Here is a 15004-nt window from a genome sequence, read left to right on the forward strand (position 1 = left end):
AGTTATTCACTAATTGTCAATATTTTTGTGTCAATGATGCTATTTTTACATAGCTAATAGTCAACCCTTGTGGTGGACGGGCTTTGAATCTGCCTGCTGGGCAGGGGCGCCGACTTATAAAAAATATTGGGGGGGCCCATACCGGGGTCCTGCCGCTGGTTCGCTCGGGTAGCCGGGAGAACGCAGTTCGAGGTGGCGGTGTTGGGGAGAGACCCTCGCTCAGGGCGCCACGAGACTTGGCGGCCGGCGGCCTATCTGGCGGGTTTTGGAGCGTATTTCGGCGGAGCGATTGGGGAGGAGGGGGCTTGTTGCCGGATTCTTCAGCTGGGCCGGAGATCCGCTGCTGGGGGTCCCTGGGCCGAGTTGTGAGCACGGCCTGCTGAAGGGAGATCCAGCCGATTGCGCGACGGGGACGGCCGGGGCTCTCCGGCTAGGGCGCGCGGCTGGCTGGCTGGTGAGGGAGCAGGTGGGGAGGAGGCGGGGGTCCTCACTCTCTTAGGAAACGAACCCGCGCGCCCGATTGCCACAAAGTCCGAAGGGTGCGTGTGTGGAATTAAAAAGCAAAAACGAGATACGGGCAGGGCAGGCAAAGAGTTTTCCGCAAGAGGATGGAGGGCAGGTTGAAGAGAAAATCACTCAAGATGAGACAGTCAAATCAGCCATGATAAAATGGGCTCAGGATATTGGGTATAACATCATGTTTGAGGACTGGGAAAGGTTATGGACCACCGGAATGAAATTCACGGCATGTAATGCCTTGAAGGAAAATATTATGAAAATGATTTATAGGTGGTACATGACCCCAGTCAAGCTTGCAAAAATATATCACCTGTCTGATAATAAATGTTGGAAATGTAAGGAGGCTGAAGGGACATTCTTTCACCTCTGGTGGACTTGTCCAAAAGTGAAGGCCTTCTGGGAAATGATCTATAAAGAGTTAAAAAAGGTATTTAAGTATACCTTTCCCAAGAAACCAGAGGCCTTCCTCTTGGGCATTGTTGGCCAGAAAGTGTTAAAGAAGGATAGAACTTTCTTTATGTATGCAACTACAGCAGCAAGAATTCTCATCGCAAAATATTGGAAGACACAAGATTTGCCCACACTGGAAGAGTGGCAGACGCAAATGATGGACTACATGGAACTGGCTGAAATGACTGGCAGAATCCGAGATTTGGGAGAAGAAACAACGGAAGAGGACTGGAAAAAATTTAAGGACTATTTGCAAAAACAATATAAGTTGTATGAATGTTAAAAATTTACACGATTCGGAAACTATAGCTTCAGCAATTAGATTTGGGAAACAGGAAATTATATGTTAAGTAAGAAAAGGTCAAAATCTAAGGTAATACTATGTTTAATTTAAGATATAAGTAACTGATGAAAAGTATGTTAAATTTAGAGGTATAGTATTTGAAAAGTACAAAATAAGGTACGAAACAAGGTAATAATTTGCTGATATCTTTATTATAAAGAATGCAGGGTAAGGGAGATGCGAGGAAGTCCAGTTAGTTATATAAAAAATGTGTTGAATGGTTGGTTTTCTTTTCTTCTTTTTCTTCTTTTCTTTTTCTTGTTCTTTTACTTTTTTCTTCAGTGTATGTTTCTAACTTTGTATTTGAAAACTTAATAAAATATTTATATAAAAAAAGAGAGAGAAAATCCTTTCGCTTTTCTGGGGCGCAGGGAAGTCTCAGAGCCGGAGGTTGGGGAAGGGACCCCCTTTGCTCTGCCCTCTTCTCCCGTCTTAGATTTGCATGGGGGTCCCCGCCCGAGCTTGCCTGGCCACCGGGCCACACAAGGGCCGTGCTCTACGCGGCGCACCTTGCTAGCCGCGCAGCTATCCTCCGCGGCTGCGGAGCGGCCCTGCGCCGGTGCCCAGCCCCTCTGGGCGCCCGCTGCGCTGCCAATGACAAGCGGGCGACGTCGCGGGCGGGGAAGGCGTCGCTTTCTTTCCCGATCCTTCATCCTCCCAGTCTTCCAGCCCTTTTTTGGGTTGGAAGCTCGTCTCGTTCGCCCTTCTCCTTTCTTCACCCTGCGCGCAATTTTCCTCCCTCGTCTCCCTCCCCATTTCTCCTTCCTTCCTGACTGGCGGGCTCGGGCTCGGGCTCGGGCTTTGTCTCGGGCTCGGGCAGCCACAGCGTCGGCGGTGTTGGCGATCGGCGGCGCGGGGGGATGGCCTTCCCGGGGGAGCCGGCGCTGCTCAATGGGGTTGCCAAGGAGACAGGCCGGCCGCCCCCCTCCCCCGGCCCAGCGCCCCCCGCCGCGCCGGTGCCCTATAAAAGCCGCGGACGTGCCAAGCGTCGACAGGCAGAGCCAGCGCGGCGGCGGCGCTCTGCTGGAGGGGCGCTCGAGTTTATTGGGGGGGCTGAGCCCCCCCAAACGAATTTTTGAGGGGGCTCGGGCCCCCTCAAGCCCCATGGAGTCGGCGCCTATGCTCCTGGGGACCTAGAAGCCATTCAGAGCTGGGTGGTGTGTCATCCTATCAGGAGGGAGGGAGTGGAGATTTAAATGTAGGCCTGGCCCACTGATGAGGACAAACAGATTTGTATCTAATGCTGCACCCGCCTCACTTCTGCCACCCACCCCGCTGTCTCTGGGGAAGCAGCACTGGCAGTGGCACCGGTCTGGGGCAAGATCTTGCCAAAATCTCAAGAGATCCTAAGATCCAATGAGACTTTGGCAAGATCTCACAAGATCTCACCAGATGTTGGTGCCACTGCTTCGCGGGCATCACCATGGCCCTGGCAGCAGGGTGCAGCAGGTGAATGAATCTGTGATATTGCAAATAGCCATATTAGGTACTGCAAGCAAGGACAGTGGCATGCAGCTGACAAATGGATCTGTCATAAGATCTGGTCCCTGTGTCAGTGTCTTTGTTATGTGGCCTGTCATTTAGGTTTGGGGGCTGTCTGTAAGCAGGTATGAGCCCAAGGCTGTGATGTATATAAGCCTATGAGAGGGAAGTGTTATTGTTCAGGATGGGTTGTAGGTAATTGATTATACATTTCAGTGTCTTTAGCTGGATGCTGCATGTGACAAGTGATGTTCTCTTCTAGGTCTATCCTATAGAAGATTTTCCCTTGGTGCCAGCCTTGCCTTGTCAGTCTGTTTACCTTGTCAGTCTGTTTTCTCCCCCATTTCATTGGGTAGGTTTTATACTCTGATACATGTCTGATGCCACTGTTTAAGTTGTGGAGTGATATGGGTAGAAGCTGGATGCATGTAAGTATGTGCAGTGGTCAGTAGCTTTCCATTATGTCCATTATGTAATTGCACAGCAGTGTCCAGCAAGTGAACGTGCATTGACTGATTTAGGCTCAGGTGGAGTAAAAGTTATTAAGTCCTGGTGGAACTTCTCAGTTGCCCTCTGGAAAAATGATATACAGTGGTACCTCTGGTTAAGAACTTAATTCGTTCTGGAGGTCCGTTCTTAACCTGAAACTGTTCTTAACCTGAGGTACCACTTTAGCTAATGGGGCCTCCTGCTGCCGCCGCACGATTTCTGTTCTCATCCTGAAGCAAAGTTCTTAACCCAAGGTACTATTTCTGGGTTAGTGGAGTCTGCAACCTGAAGCGTTTGTAACCTGAGGTACCACTGTATGTTAACATGTGTTCTACTTACGCTGACAAATAGCAGTTTCACCAGTCCATACTGCTTTTAGGCCAGAAATCACACACTGTCTGGAAGATAGACCAACTAGCCTGTACCTGAATTGAGATAGAAGCAATTATGGATTGTCAACTTCTTTATCCCAGGATGCACAGAATTAAATGCATATTACGAAATGTATGCACTGTGTTATTAGAGGTCACGGCCCACACACTTCTACTGCGCTTGCTGATAGTGTAGTGGCTCCTCAATAAAATCGCTTTAAAAAGCTTGTAGCAGAGTTTCTTCCTGGCGGTGGACGACAAGAGACTACGAGACTTTTGCAAAATACTCAGTCAAGAGTTACCTTTATTTCTTGGCTGGTTCACAAGCATTTTAGTTCAAACTATATACAAACTATTTACATACATCTTTCCACCATGGTATAAACTCACAGCCTGTGGGTACTCTTTCCTCGTGCAGGATGTTGCAACCTGCAACTTCCTCTTTTTATTTTTATCCCCAGGTGTAACCAATCAGCCTAGAATGTCACTCCTATTAAAGAAAACTTCTTTAAAGCTACAAGAACCTTTTTTTTCTCTTTGAAGAATGACTTCCTAACATGTGTACCCATTCACAACCGATACCAAAACTGTATATTGAGCGATTATCACAGTAAAATATATTCTATTCAGACCAGAATTCTCTCCTCTGCAAACCCTGCAATTCCCACAAGCATGCTGTTATCTCCCTCTATCTGTGGCTCTGTCTCCAATCCTACTGGCACTCCCCTCAGCAGATCAGTATTAGGCTGCAAGACAAGTTAGTGCCTGGGACTGGCTAAATCTGTTGTCACAGGGGTCCTGTTTCTTCAAAAACTGCATTACAATAAGAAATTGATTTATGCACCTTTTCCTGCATAGGAGGTTAGGTGAGGGGGGAAAGTTAACACCAATGACTTGTTCTTAAATCGCTAAAGGAAGAGGAGCCCTACCAGAAAAAGTAACCTTATTGATTTCCTAATGCTTACCCATCCTCGCAGGTGTAATTTATAGTAGAACCAAATAAAAGATCTTTTGTTACAATCAGCCTCCCATTATCTGGTTCTCCTGGATATCCACATGATTTTCCTGTCAGAAAAAAGCAAACCATACAGAATTTCTCTCTGTAATTTGTTTTAAAACAAATTTAATTAAAGCACAAAGGAAGAATGGTGCAACTTAATCAAACCACTTATATTAATATAACAATCAATACAAGGATGGTAAGAGACTCACTTTTGCAGAACTCCTGAACTCCTGACCATTCCTGATTTCTAATGCACATAAGAGAGGCCTTCAATCCGGGATGCTTAGCATAGCCTGGACGGCACATGTATTTCACAACTGAGCCAACGGGAAAGGAATTATTTTCTTTATACTCATTGAGAAGTTCAGCAAATTGTAAACTGGGTGGGGGTGCACAGCTACCTCCTGATGAGATGGAGGGAGGAAGTGGGGAGAAAGAGAGGGGAAAATGAGGCCAGTAGTTATTGTGAAGGTCTACAAAGTGTAATATTGTGGTTCTAACTTTAAACTAATCTCCAGTTTCTCCAACTATAATATAGCAGTGGTCCTCACCACTCTTTTCTCACCTGTACTGTATTTACTTATTCATTTTAATTTTATTTAAAAATATGCATATATTGCTATTCAGAAAAAATCAATGCAGTTTACAACAATTATACATACATAAAACCATATAAAAAGTTAAAAATTATTTATTTTATGCGTTTATATATATGTGAAACATAAAATAGGATAATTGCATCAAGCAGGAAATAATATGCACAAGACAAAAATGAGAGAAGCAATTTCATCAGTGGGAACAAGATGTGATGTCCAGTTCCTTACTCAAGCAGATTAAAGAACATTCAAGCTGTTTTATTTCTTCTGTTTCTTGGAAGGTGGTAGTGCCTTCCCTATTATAAGAAGTTGCCAGTTTGACTTTGGGCAGCAGCCAGCAAAGTAATTGCATTCTGCTTGTGCAACGAAACTTCCCACCCCTCTCTTTTCCCTGTGCCTTCTACAAATCTGCTATGGAAGGGATGAGGGAACCCTAGAACAGGTTTAGGGTATGCATAGGGGGAGGGGGAGAAGGGGCAGTTCTACCGCACAACCAAAAGTCCTTGCACTAATAGAACTACAGTACCTTGCAGTATTAAACCACAGAGCCTAGGGCTTGCCAATCAGAAGGTCGGCGGTTCGAATCCCTGTGACGGGGTGAGCTCCTGTTGCTCGGTCCCTGCTCCTGCCAACCTAGCAGTTCGAAAGCACGTCAAAGTGCAAGTAGATAAATAGGCACCGCTCCGGCGGGAAGGTAAAAAGCGTTTCCGTGCGCTGCTCTGGTTCACCACAAGCAGCTTAGTCATGCTGGCCACATGACCCGGAAGCTGTACGCCGGCTCCCTCGGCCAATAAAGCGAGATGAGCGCCGCAACCCCAGAGTCGGTCACGACTGGATCTAATGGTCAGGGGTCCCTTTACCTTTACCTTGCAGTATCACTCTTTGTCTCTTCTAAGGAACCCTTCAGAAGTTCCATTAACTTGCACAGAACTGAATTCTGTGTGACAGTTCTCGAAGTGTGTGCTTTCATTATAAGAAGCAGCACTACTTTATTTGCCTGGATCCAAATTTTCAAGGCTGAATGGAAGAAATGGTGTAAACATTGCTTTGTAGCTTGCCCTGCTAGAGCCAATATGGACAATCTTATGGTCAAAAGATGTACCTTCACAGCGAGGGGCAGGGGAAGACCATGTCCCAGATGCTGTGCAGTAAATAGTCCCCTCTCCAATTAGACCATAGCCAGGCTCACATGTGTATTTCACAGACATTCCATTAGTAAACACTGCTGCTTCCTGGTTGTACATCCCATTTTGAACATGTGGGGGTGGCTGGCATTGAATTACTGAAAGGGGAAAAAGGTGGTTACAATGGAAAAACACATTACAAACATCCTTGACTGTAAATTCCACATTTGTAAGAACTCAATCATTTAGTGTGGCAGCACCTACACTTGGGAACTCCCTGCCTATTGATATCAAGCAGGTGATATCAGGTGCCTTCACTTTATTCTTTTTGGCATCTGCTAAAAGCATTCTTGTTTTTGGCAAGCCTACCCTAATGCTTAGAAAGTTGAAATAATTTTAATCTGTTTTACTATTTTAACTTTTGTTTGCTTTAAAGTTGTAAAATTTCCTTGATTTATTTTTGTAAACTACTTTGAAATTATTGTTTTTTACAATCAAGCAGTGTATAAATTTTATGAAGCAAACAAATAATAAATACTGTTAATAAGTGTGTGTCAATCTGAACTTTTTCTTTGGTTTATTACCGTAGATCATGGCATGAGTAAAGGTTGGCCTAACTTAACATGAAATGACCCCCCCATTAACTTTTATTGGTTCTGGTATCATTATTATATTTATGCTTTTTACAAAGCATATGCTAATTCAAATGAAACATGATACATATATCTTGCACTTCTTTTTGGTCATGCAATTGCAAAGGTCTGTCATTATTTGTTATGATTCCTATTTCAGGTTTCAGTCCAATCAATAAACCCCCAAAGGCTTATTTCCTCAATCACACTCTATTGCAGGCGTAGCCAACTTGGTGCACTTCAGTTGTTGTGGACTATAACTCCCATAATCTTTTACTATTGGCCATGCTGACTGGGGCTGATGAAAACTGTAGTCCAGCAACACATGAAGGGCACCAATTTGGCTATCTTTATTCAGTGGAATGATTTAAGTACTTACACACCCCTGTATGGTATTGATTTGCAGAGAGTCTTTAATGTGCACAAGCTCAGATGAGACTTTCATTCTTTTTGGTTCATATCTGAAACTGTCAAAGGAGATCCAAACAAAAGGAAAGCATTCCTGACTATTAGAAGCAAATGAAAGATATACTAGTACCTACCCCTAACACAAATGGGCACAGGAGAATCCCACATGCTGTCAAATTGGCACTGAATTGTATGGTTGCCTTTCAGGATATAGCCAGGGTCACATTCAAATGTAATTGTCTCTTTGGGTTTAACTTGCCCTCTAGATCTTGTTATTCTTCCATTCTGGATTTCTGGATTTTCACAACCAGTGACTGCAAAGGAAAAAGGATAAAGCCATTATTAAATTCTATAATATGTGAGACCTGAGAGAAGGGTGTATTGCAGAAATTATAAAACCTTGATGTAAAATTCAACATTTTAACTTTCTAGGATCATAGACAACCTCTTAACACTTTCCTGATAATTGGGAAGTGTATTGGTTTGTACACGTCCACAGAATGGAAGATGGCAAGATCCCCAAGAACGTGCTCTATGGGGAGCTAGCCTCAAGCACCAGGCCTGTTGACAGACCAGCTCTGTGTTACAAAGATGTCTGCAACCGTGACATGAAGGCTGGCAATATCAGCCTCACTGTATAGGAATTCCTTGCATCCAACCACAGTGTCTGGAGACAGGCAGTCAGGTCATGTATCCATAGTAGTTACCTGAGGAAAAATGACCACTGGGAGGAGTGCAGAGAGCAGAACTGCCATGGTGCACCTGAGCAGCACAACTGGACACCTTTATCCCACTGCTGCCAGTTATTTAATGTGGGCCTGGATAACTCAGTTGGTTAGAGCATGGTACCGATAACACCAAGGTTGCAGGTTCAGTCTCCATATGGGACAGCTGCATATTCCTGCATTGCAGGGCGTTGAACTAGATGATCCTCAGGTTCCCTTCCAACTCTACAATTCTATGATCTTCCTCAACTGCAGCAAAACATGTCTCTCCCATATTGCTCTCTACAGCCACAGCAGGTGCTGTAACTCTCCAAATGTTTGACTTTACTCGCAAAGACACACTGTTCCATTGTCTCCCAAAACAGATGGGTGCCAACAGAACCATCTATTCAACATGAAGGCTGCAATCTTATCACACTTACATAGTAGTAAATTTAACAGTACTCAATGGCCCTTACTTCTGAGTAAGCATGTGTAAGATTCCACTGCAAGGTATTAACTATGTTTCCTACATATTAATGATTGAAAAATGAATTTATGGAACGTTACATTAAAGCACTAGATGGTTTTCTCAAACAATTATTAGTGGAAACAGTCAAACATTTTACAGCAAGTGATTTGTGGGTTGCTTCTTTGATTACTACGAACATAAACTTTAGGAGGAACAGAAACAAGAAAGAGTCATGGGAAATTTCTGCTTATTATAGTTCAAAAAGGCATTACCTTCTATTGTGGCTCAGGTTAAAAGCCCTCGTATTAGAAACACAGTCAGAAGCAGCCTGAAAGGGAAGTCTGTTTGCGGGTGAGGAGTCTCACACGAAAGAGCTTCAAAGTGATACTTGCCCTGTTCACAGTGAGGTAGCGGAGGGTCCCATGTGCCATCCACTTGGCAATGGATCTCTCTCGAGCCAGCTATTTTGTGGCCAGCATTGCAGTCTAATGTCACCCTTTGGTTATATGTGTAGGTGGTGGAATAACCAGTTACTATTCTTCCATTTTCAATTTGAGGAGCTGGACAGTGAGCCACTGAAAAGAAGATGTGTTTAATAAACATACAGCTACAAAGGACAAAGTAAAAGAATAGACCCTCACTCAGTGCATCTGTGCCTTTATCTGCTGCATCATGGACAGGTGGGTTGGTTTTGAAAATTTAGAAGTATTGATACCTAATAGTTATTCTGTTAGAGCTATCAGAAGAAAATGCTTGCCACATTACCAAATCATCATGTTTAGGAATTAACACAAATTGGACCTTTCCATATAAACAATAGAAGAACAAAGAGTAACACTGGAAAACCACACCTCCACAATATGCACGGCCACTCCAAATTCCATTTAATCCATCAGTAGTACAGTAAATAGTGGCATTTCCCACAAGGGGGTGGCCTTTGTCACAGGTGTATGTTACAGCTGTCCCATAGGAGAAGTCATTCATGGACCTGCCACTGTGCTTGCCATGGGGAACATCTGGTGGTGGAAAGCATGGAATACCTAGAAACATAAGCAGAAGATACATGGCAAAGACAAATATTTTAGTGGTTTTTTAAATATTTATTGTGTCTTAGTTCATTTTGCATCTAAACATCTCCCTACCTAAGGAAACACTAGTGCTTTCATTTAATTTGAGGAAATGCAGTGGTGTTCAGTTATTATCTTTGTAAATTAGAAATCTGAAAGTTTTTTAATGCCCTACAGGAATTGTATTTTTGAACACTTATTTTTGTATTTGTGAGTTGTTATATTGAATTTCTTTTGTAAGACTGTCCAACGGTTTTGTAAGTGTAAGAATAATAATTAAAACAGAGAGTGGCACATAGGGAATTATTTTCTGGATACTAGACGCTAAGCAGGCATAGAAGGCTTGTGTGACGCTGCAGAAATAGTACATCATACCTGCCAGTTACATCTGGCAATCATTAATTTCATCTTTTTTGTTTGAAACTTATATTAATTTCATGTAAGTAAGGAAGCCTACTTTTTCCTGACACATCCATGCAAAGTTCTCTCATTCACAGTATTTTAACCTTTCCCCTATAATGAAAATTTAAAAAGTACATCTACAGAAATTTAACTGTATTATATTTGCATAACTGTACTCATGTCAGTCTAATTCACTTCAGGGAACCTCTTCTATAGAAGTTAGTGGTAGTGAATCAGGACCCATTTTTTTAGTTATTTATTTTATAACAAAGAAACATTTATCTGGACAGCATCCATGTGACAAGAGATGGGCAAAATTGCATTGTGCCATTCAGGCTAACAGGAAAGTAACAATTGTTACAGGCACAGGAGCAAACTCAGGGCTGAGGACCCTTTGCCCACCCCCATAAAATATTTGAGGGGGCTGCTCGTCCCCCAAAGTTGATGAGAATTGCCATTCAAATGGTGCGTGTGTGCCGCACCATGTGAACAGTTATGCAGGGTGGGGCTTACTTGCCCCTCCGATTTTATTCAAGTTGGCAGCCCTGGTTACAGGTAAGGCCCTCCCTCACACCAGTAGGTTCGCAAAATAGCTTGAAGATACAGGAGTCTGCTTCACTTTTTCTTATACTGAATGTGACCAATATTGAACCATTGTCTATTCCTATGTTTATTTGCTTATTTCAGCAGAGTCTCAGAGGTTATCCCAAAGAGTGAGTTATACTACGCTTCGTGAAACAAAGCTTCAATGCCATAATTTGTTTTAGGTAAAGGTAAAGGAACCCCTGACAGTTAGGTCCAGTCGCGGACGACTCTGGGGTTGCAGCGCTCATCTCGCTTTATTGGCCGAGGGAGCCGGCGTACAACTTCCGGGTCATGTGGCCAGCATGACTAAGCTGCTTTTGGCGAACCAGAGCAGTGCACAGAAATACTGTTTATCTTCCTGCTGGAGCGATATTTGCACTTTGATGTGCTTTCGAACTTCTAGGTGGGCAGGAGCTGGGACTGAGCAATGGGAGCGCACCCCGTCACAGGGATTTGAACCACCAACTTTCCAATCGGCAAGCCCGAGGTTCAGTGGTTTAGACCACAGCGCCACCAATGTTGTATTTTCAGTTGCTGTAACCTGCCTTGGAACCTTAAGGTGCAGTATAGGTAAGAAATTAAAGTACAGTCATACCTCAGGTTACAGCAGCTTCAGGTTGCATTTTTTTGGGTTGCGGACCGCCGAATCCTGGAAGTACCGAAACGGGTTACTTCTGGGTTTTGGCAGTCGCGCATGCACAGAAACGCTAAATCGCGCTTTGTGCATGCGCAGAAGCGCCGAATCACAACCTGCGCATGCGCAGACACGGGTTGTGAATGTGCATTCCGCATGGATCACGTTTGCAACCCGAGCGTCCACTGTAACAACAAAAACAACATTTTGACACTGATTTACCTCTACTACTGCTAGACGAGAGCATGCAAATGTATTAACCCTTTACCATCCATACTAAATTGATTTTGAGGTGTTCCTGGTGCCATATAAGAATACTATTTACAAACATAGCAGTAAAAAATATGTTTTACTTACGCTGACAAAGAGGAATATCATTAGTCCACCCTACTTTTCGGCCAAATACGACACACTTTCTGCTGGAAGTACTACCAATTAACCTGTGCCTGTATCAAGAAAGAAGTAGCTGTGGGTTGTCTTGTTCTGCCTCGTGAGATGCATAGAACTGATGTGCTTATAATGTGAACGTTCTTCTTACTGACTTTCCACAAACAAATGAAATGCTTTTTGAAAGACAGGGAAGCACATTTCTTGTCAGCCAGGATTGTGCAGCTATCTCAACATCTTACAATATTCATTTAATTAATATGTTCACCCCTCTTTCAATTGTTCTTGGCGTCGAGTGTCCCAGTTAACTAATATCCGTTGAGCAAGCAATCCAGTACACTTCCTGGGGTAATATGGATTTATAACGCAACATACCTAATTTATTTTATTTGTATGTTAAGAAATATGATACATTGTCCTCTGAAAGGAATGACTGAAAATGGTTACATGCCAACACTGATAAAAGCTAGTGGGGCTGGGCCAGGGGGGTGATCAATGCCTCATAACAAGAGGCGGTGGTTACTGCCTGGAGGAGGCAGTGGTAAAACCACTCCTTAAGAAACCCTCCCTGGACTCAGAAATCTTTGACTACCGGCCAGCTGCCTTGCTCCCCTTCATGAGCAAGGTTCTTGTCAAGGTTCTGGTGGTTGTGGACCAGACCCAGGTGCCTTTGGAGGAAACTGATTTTCTAGATCCATTTCAGTTGGGGTTCCGGCCTAGTTTTGGCACAGAAACTCTTTTGGTTGCCCTGCATGATGACCTCTGTTGGGAGAGAGACAGGGGAAATGTTTCCTTGTTAATTCTCCTCAACCTCTCAGCAGCTTTTGATACCATTGACCATAGCATCCTTCTGGAGTAGCCACCTGAGTTGGGGATAGGTGGCACTGCTTTGTGGTGGTCCTGGACATTGCATTCATCATCTGAGGCCCTCCTTTGTGTACCTCCTTTACATGAAGTCCAGAGGATGGCTACACGAGAATGGGCCTTTTCTGTAGTCGCTCCCCGTTTGTGGAATGCTCTCCCCAGGGAGATTCGCCTGGCACCTTCATTATATATTTTTAGGTGTCAGGTGAAAACGTTCCTCTTCAACAAGGCCTTTGGCTGACAAGGAGGGCTGTTGTTTTGGCTTACCGTATTTTTTGCTCTATAAGACTCACTTTTTCCCTCCTAAAAAGTAAGGGGAAATGTGTGTGCGTCTTATGGAGCAAATGCAGGCTGCGCAGCTATCCCAGAAGCCAGAACAGCAAGAGGGATTGCTGCTTTCGCTGCGCAGCGATCCCTCTTGCTGTTCTAGCTTCTGAGATTCAGAGTATTTTTTTCCTTGTTTTCCTCCTCCAAAAACTAGGTGCGTCTTGTGGTCTGGTGCGTCTTATAGAGCGAAAAATACGGTAATTATTTTATCTTGTATTTTATTCTGACATATTTTGATGAAGAGCGGTATGAAAAATTAATAAGTAATTTTTTGCACATGGAAGCATGTGCAAAGACTTCTGCTTGTACAATGCGACTTTCTCTCCCTTCCTGTGTGTCTCCTGAAATTGCCCCCAGAACAGTGGGGGGAGAGCATGGGGGGGGGGATTGATCTGCCTGGCAAACTGAAATGCTTCACAGTAGGAACATTCCTGTGTGCTCAGATTCTTAAAAACGAAAATATCACCACACCCAGTACATAAGAGCTCTGCTGGACCAAACCAAAGAGCCATCATTCACCTATTACAGTGGCCAACCATATGCCTAAGGAGGACATGAATGCAAAGTACTTCATTCCTTTCTGAACAAACAGGCCTAGGGTTAAGTGTAGAAAATCATTAGTCTCTAGGGTTACAAGCTCTCTCCTTATCTATGTGTTCGGTGCCTTTAAAAACTGCATAGTGAACCAACAGAAATAAGTCAAATGAGATTTTCCTGATGGGAGAGAAAAGTGAGAGGAAAAGCTTTACCAGATTCTTTCTGCTTATGCAACTAGGGGAGATAGAGCAGCCCTAGTGGGAAGTCAGGCCAGAGGGAGCAGAGGAATTCTCCCTTCTTGGCTTTTCTGATGCTTACCCTTTATTGCAGGTGTAATTTACAGTGGAACCGAATAAAATATCTTGGGGCACAATCAACTTCCCATTATCTGGTTCCCCTGGATTTCCACAAGATTGTCCTAGCAGGAAGAAAGAGACAAAGTGTGCCTTAAAGTACAATGCTGACCTAAAGTTTCCATCTGCTTTTCGTTTTAAATTAATAAATTCTCAATACATCTCTTGTATTCAAACCATTGAAATGATTCAGATTGGTACACAACATATTCTCACAAGTATTTCAAAGAATGTTATGACACTCACGTTTACAGAGCTCCAGAACTTTGGACCACTCCTGGCTTTGAAGGCACTTAATAGAGTACCTCAGTCCGGTATAGCCTGGACGGCACATATATTTCACAATCGAGCCAACAGGAAATAAATTCTTTTGCTTATACTCGTCAGTTAGCTCAGCAAAGTTTAACCTAGGTGGAGGGCCACAGCCACCTAATGATAAAAAAGAGGGGGAAATCAAGGAAATGTGAAGCTCTGCCCAGTGCAATTTTGTGTTTTGAACCACCATATCATTTCCTCCACCTGTAACATGGAAATGACCATTCCTTATCATCAAAAGTAACCACTGGGGCAGTAGCTGTACAGAACTGGTGGGAGTCTGATTCCTTGTGGGATACGCCACAAGTTAAATGTATTAGAATGTTAATGCATTAGGCTTTCTGTATTTATCTTCTAGCTGTTCTGGAATAATTAATTGCCATGGGCCTTTTTCAGGCGGCAATTGCCCCAGGCCTCACACGTGGTGGGACCATGTCAGCATTGGTATTGCTGTGGTGCTGACAACTTTTAGAAACAACAGACAGCAAGGGAACTGCCATCTCCACTCACTGCCTCTCTCTGTGCTCCCCCCACCAGAGGCCACTGGTGAGGAACTGTGAGGGAGAGCAATAGGATAACCTCTGGCATTGATGTTATCAACAGGATACCTGTGGGCCTACCTAACATGATGGGAAAGACAACAACCCAGCAAATTACAGCTAGGCAAAGACAAAGGCCTTACACCCTGGAAAGTCAACAACTTTGCACTGCATTCCAGTCTCTTCTGGGCAGGTTGGGCCACCAGGCTATTTTTCAGGCCTGTTTTACCTGTAGGCAGCTCATTTCCAGGAAACTCAGAGGAGAGGAGATAGGGAATTACTCTAATTGGATGCTGCCAGCAAAGATCAAAGAGAGACCAATTAGGACTCTTCCTCCTCCTCTCTCTGGGGATAGTTCTAGCTGGAAAAAGCCTGTAAAGAAAAGTTATAAACTGATTGCT

The 15004-nt window shown here is 43.8% G+C and overlaps 1 protein-coding gene across 4 annotated transcripts in view; it reads right to left on the reverse strand.

Moving 5' to 3' along the window:
- LOC308586639 (complement receptor type 1-like) overlaps positions 1-15004 on the reverse strand; it is a 49990-nt gene that overhangs the window by 28245 nt on the left and 6741 nt on the right. For 3 of the 4 annotated variants that reach the window (XM_081193369.1, XM_081193367.1, XM_081193366.1), the window contains exons 2-11: positions 13996-14178; positions 13715-13814; positions 11639-11727; positions 9445-9633; positions 8986-9168; positions 7552-7731; positions 6356-6535; positions 4867-5061; positions 4620-4719; positions 3623-3708 (exon numbers count right to left, since the gene is read on the reverse strand). In XM_081193369.1, the coding sequence (XP_081049495.1) occupies positions 3623-3708; positions 4620-4719; positions 4867-5061; positions 6356-6535; positions 7552-7731; positions 8986-9168; positions 9445-9633; positions 11639-11727; positions 13715-13814; positions 13996-14178 (1485 nt within the window). Of the gene's footprint in view, positions 1-3622; positions 3709-4619; positions 4720-4866; positions 5062-6355; positions 6536-7551; positions 7732-8985; positions 9169-9444; positions 9634-11638; positions 11728-13714; positions 13815-13995; positions 14179-14268; positions 14568-15004 lie in introns of those variants that run through there. The other variant, XM_081193368.1, reaches the window with a different exon arrangement.

Source organism: Podarcis bocagei (assembly GCF_964188305.1).
Source record: "Podarcis bocagei genome assembly, chromosome: 5".
Classification (NCBI taxonomy): Eukaryota; Metazoa; Chordata; class Lepidosauria; order Squamata; family Lacertidae; genus Podarcis; species Podarcis bocagei.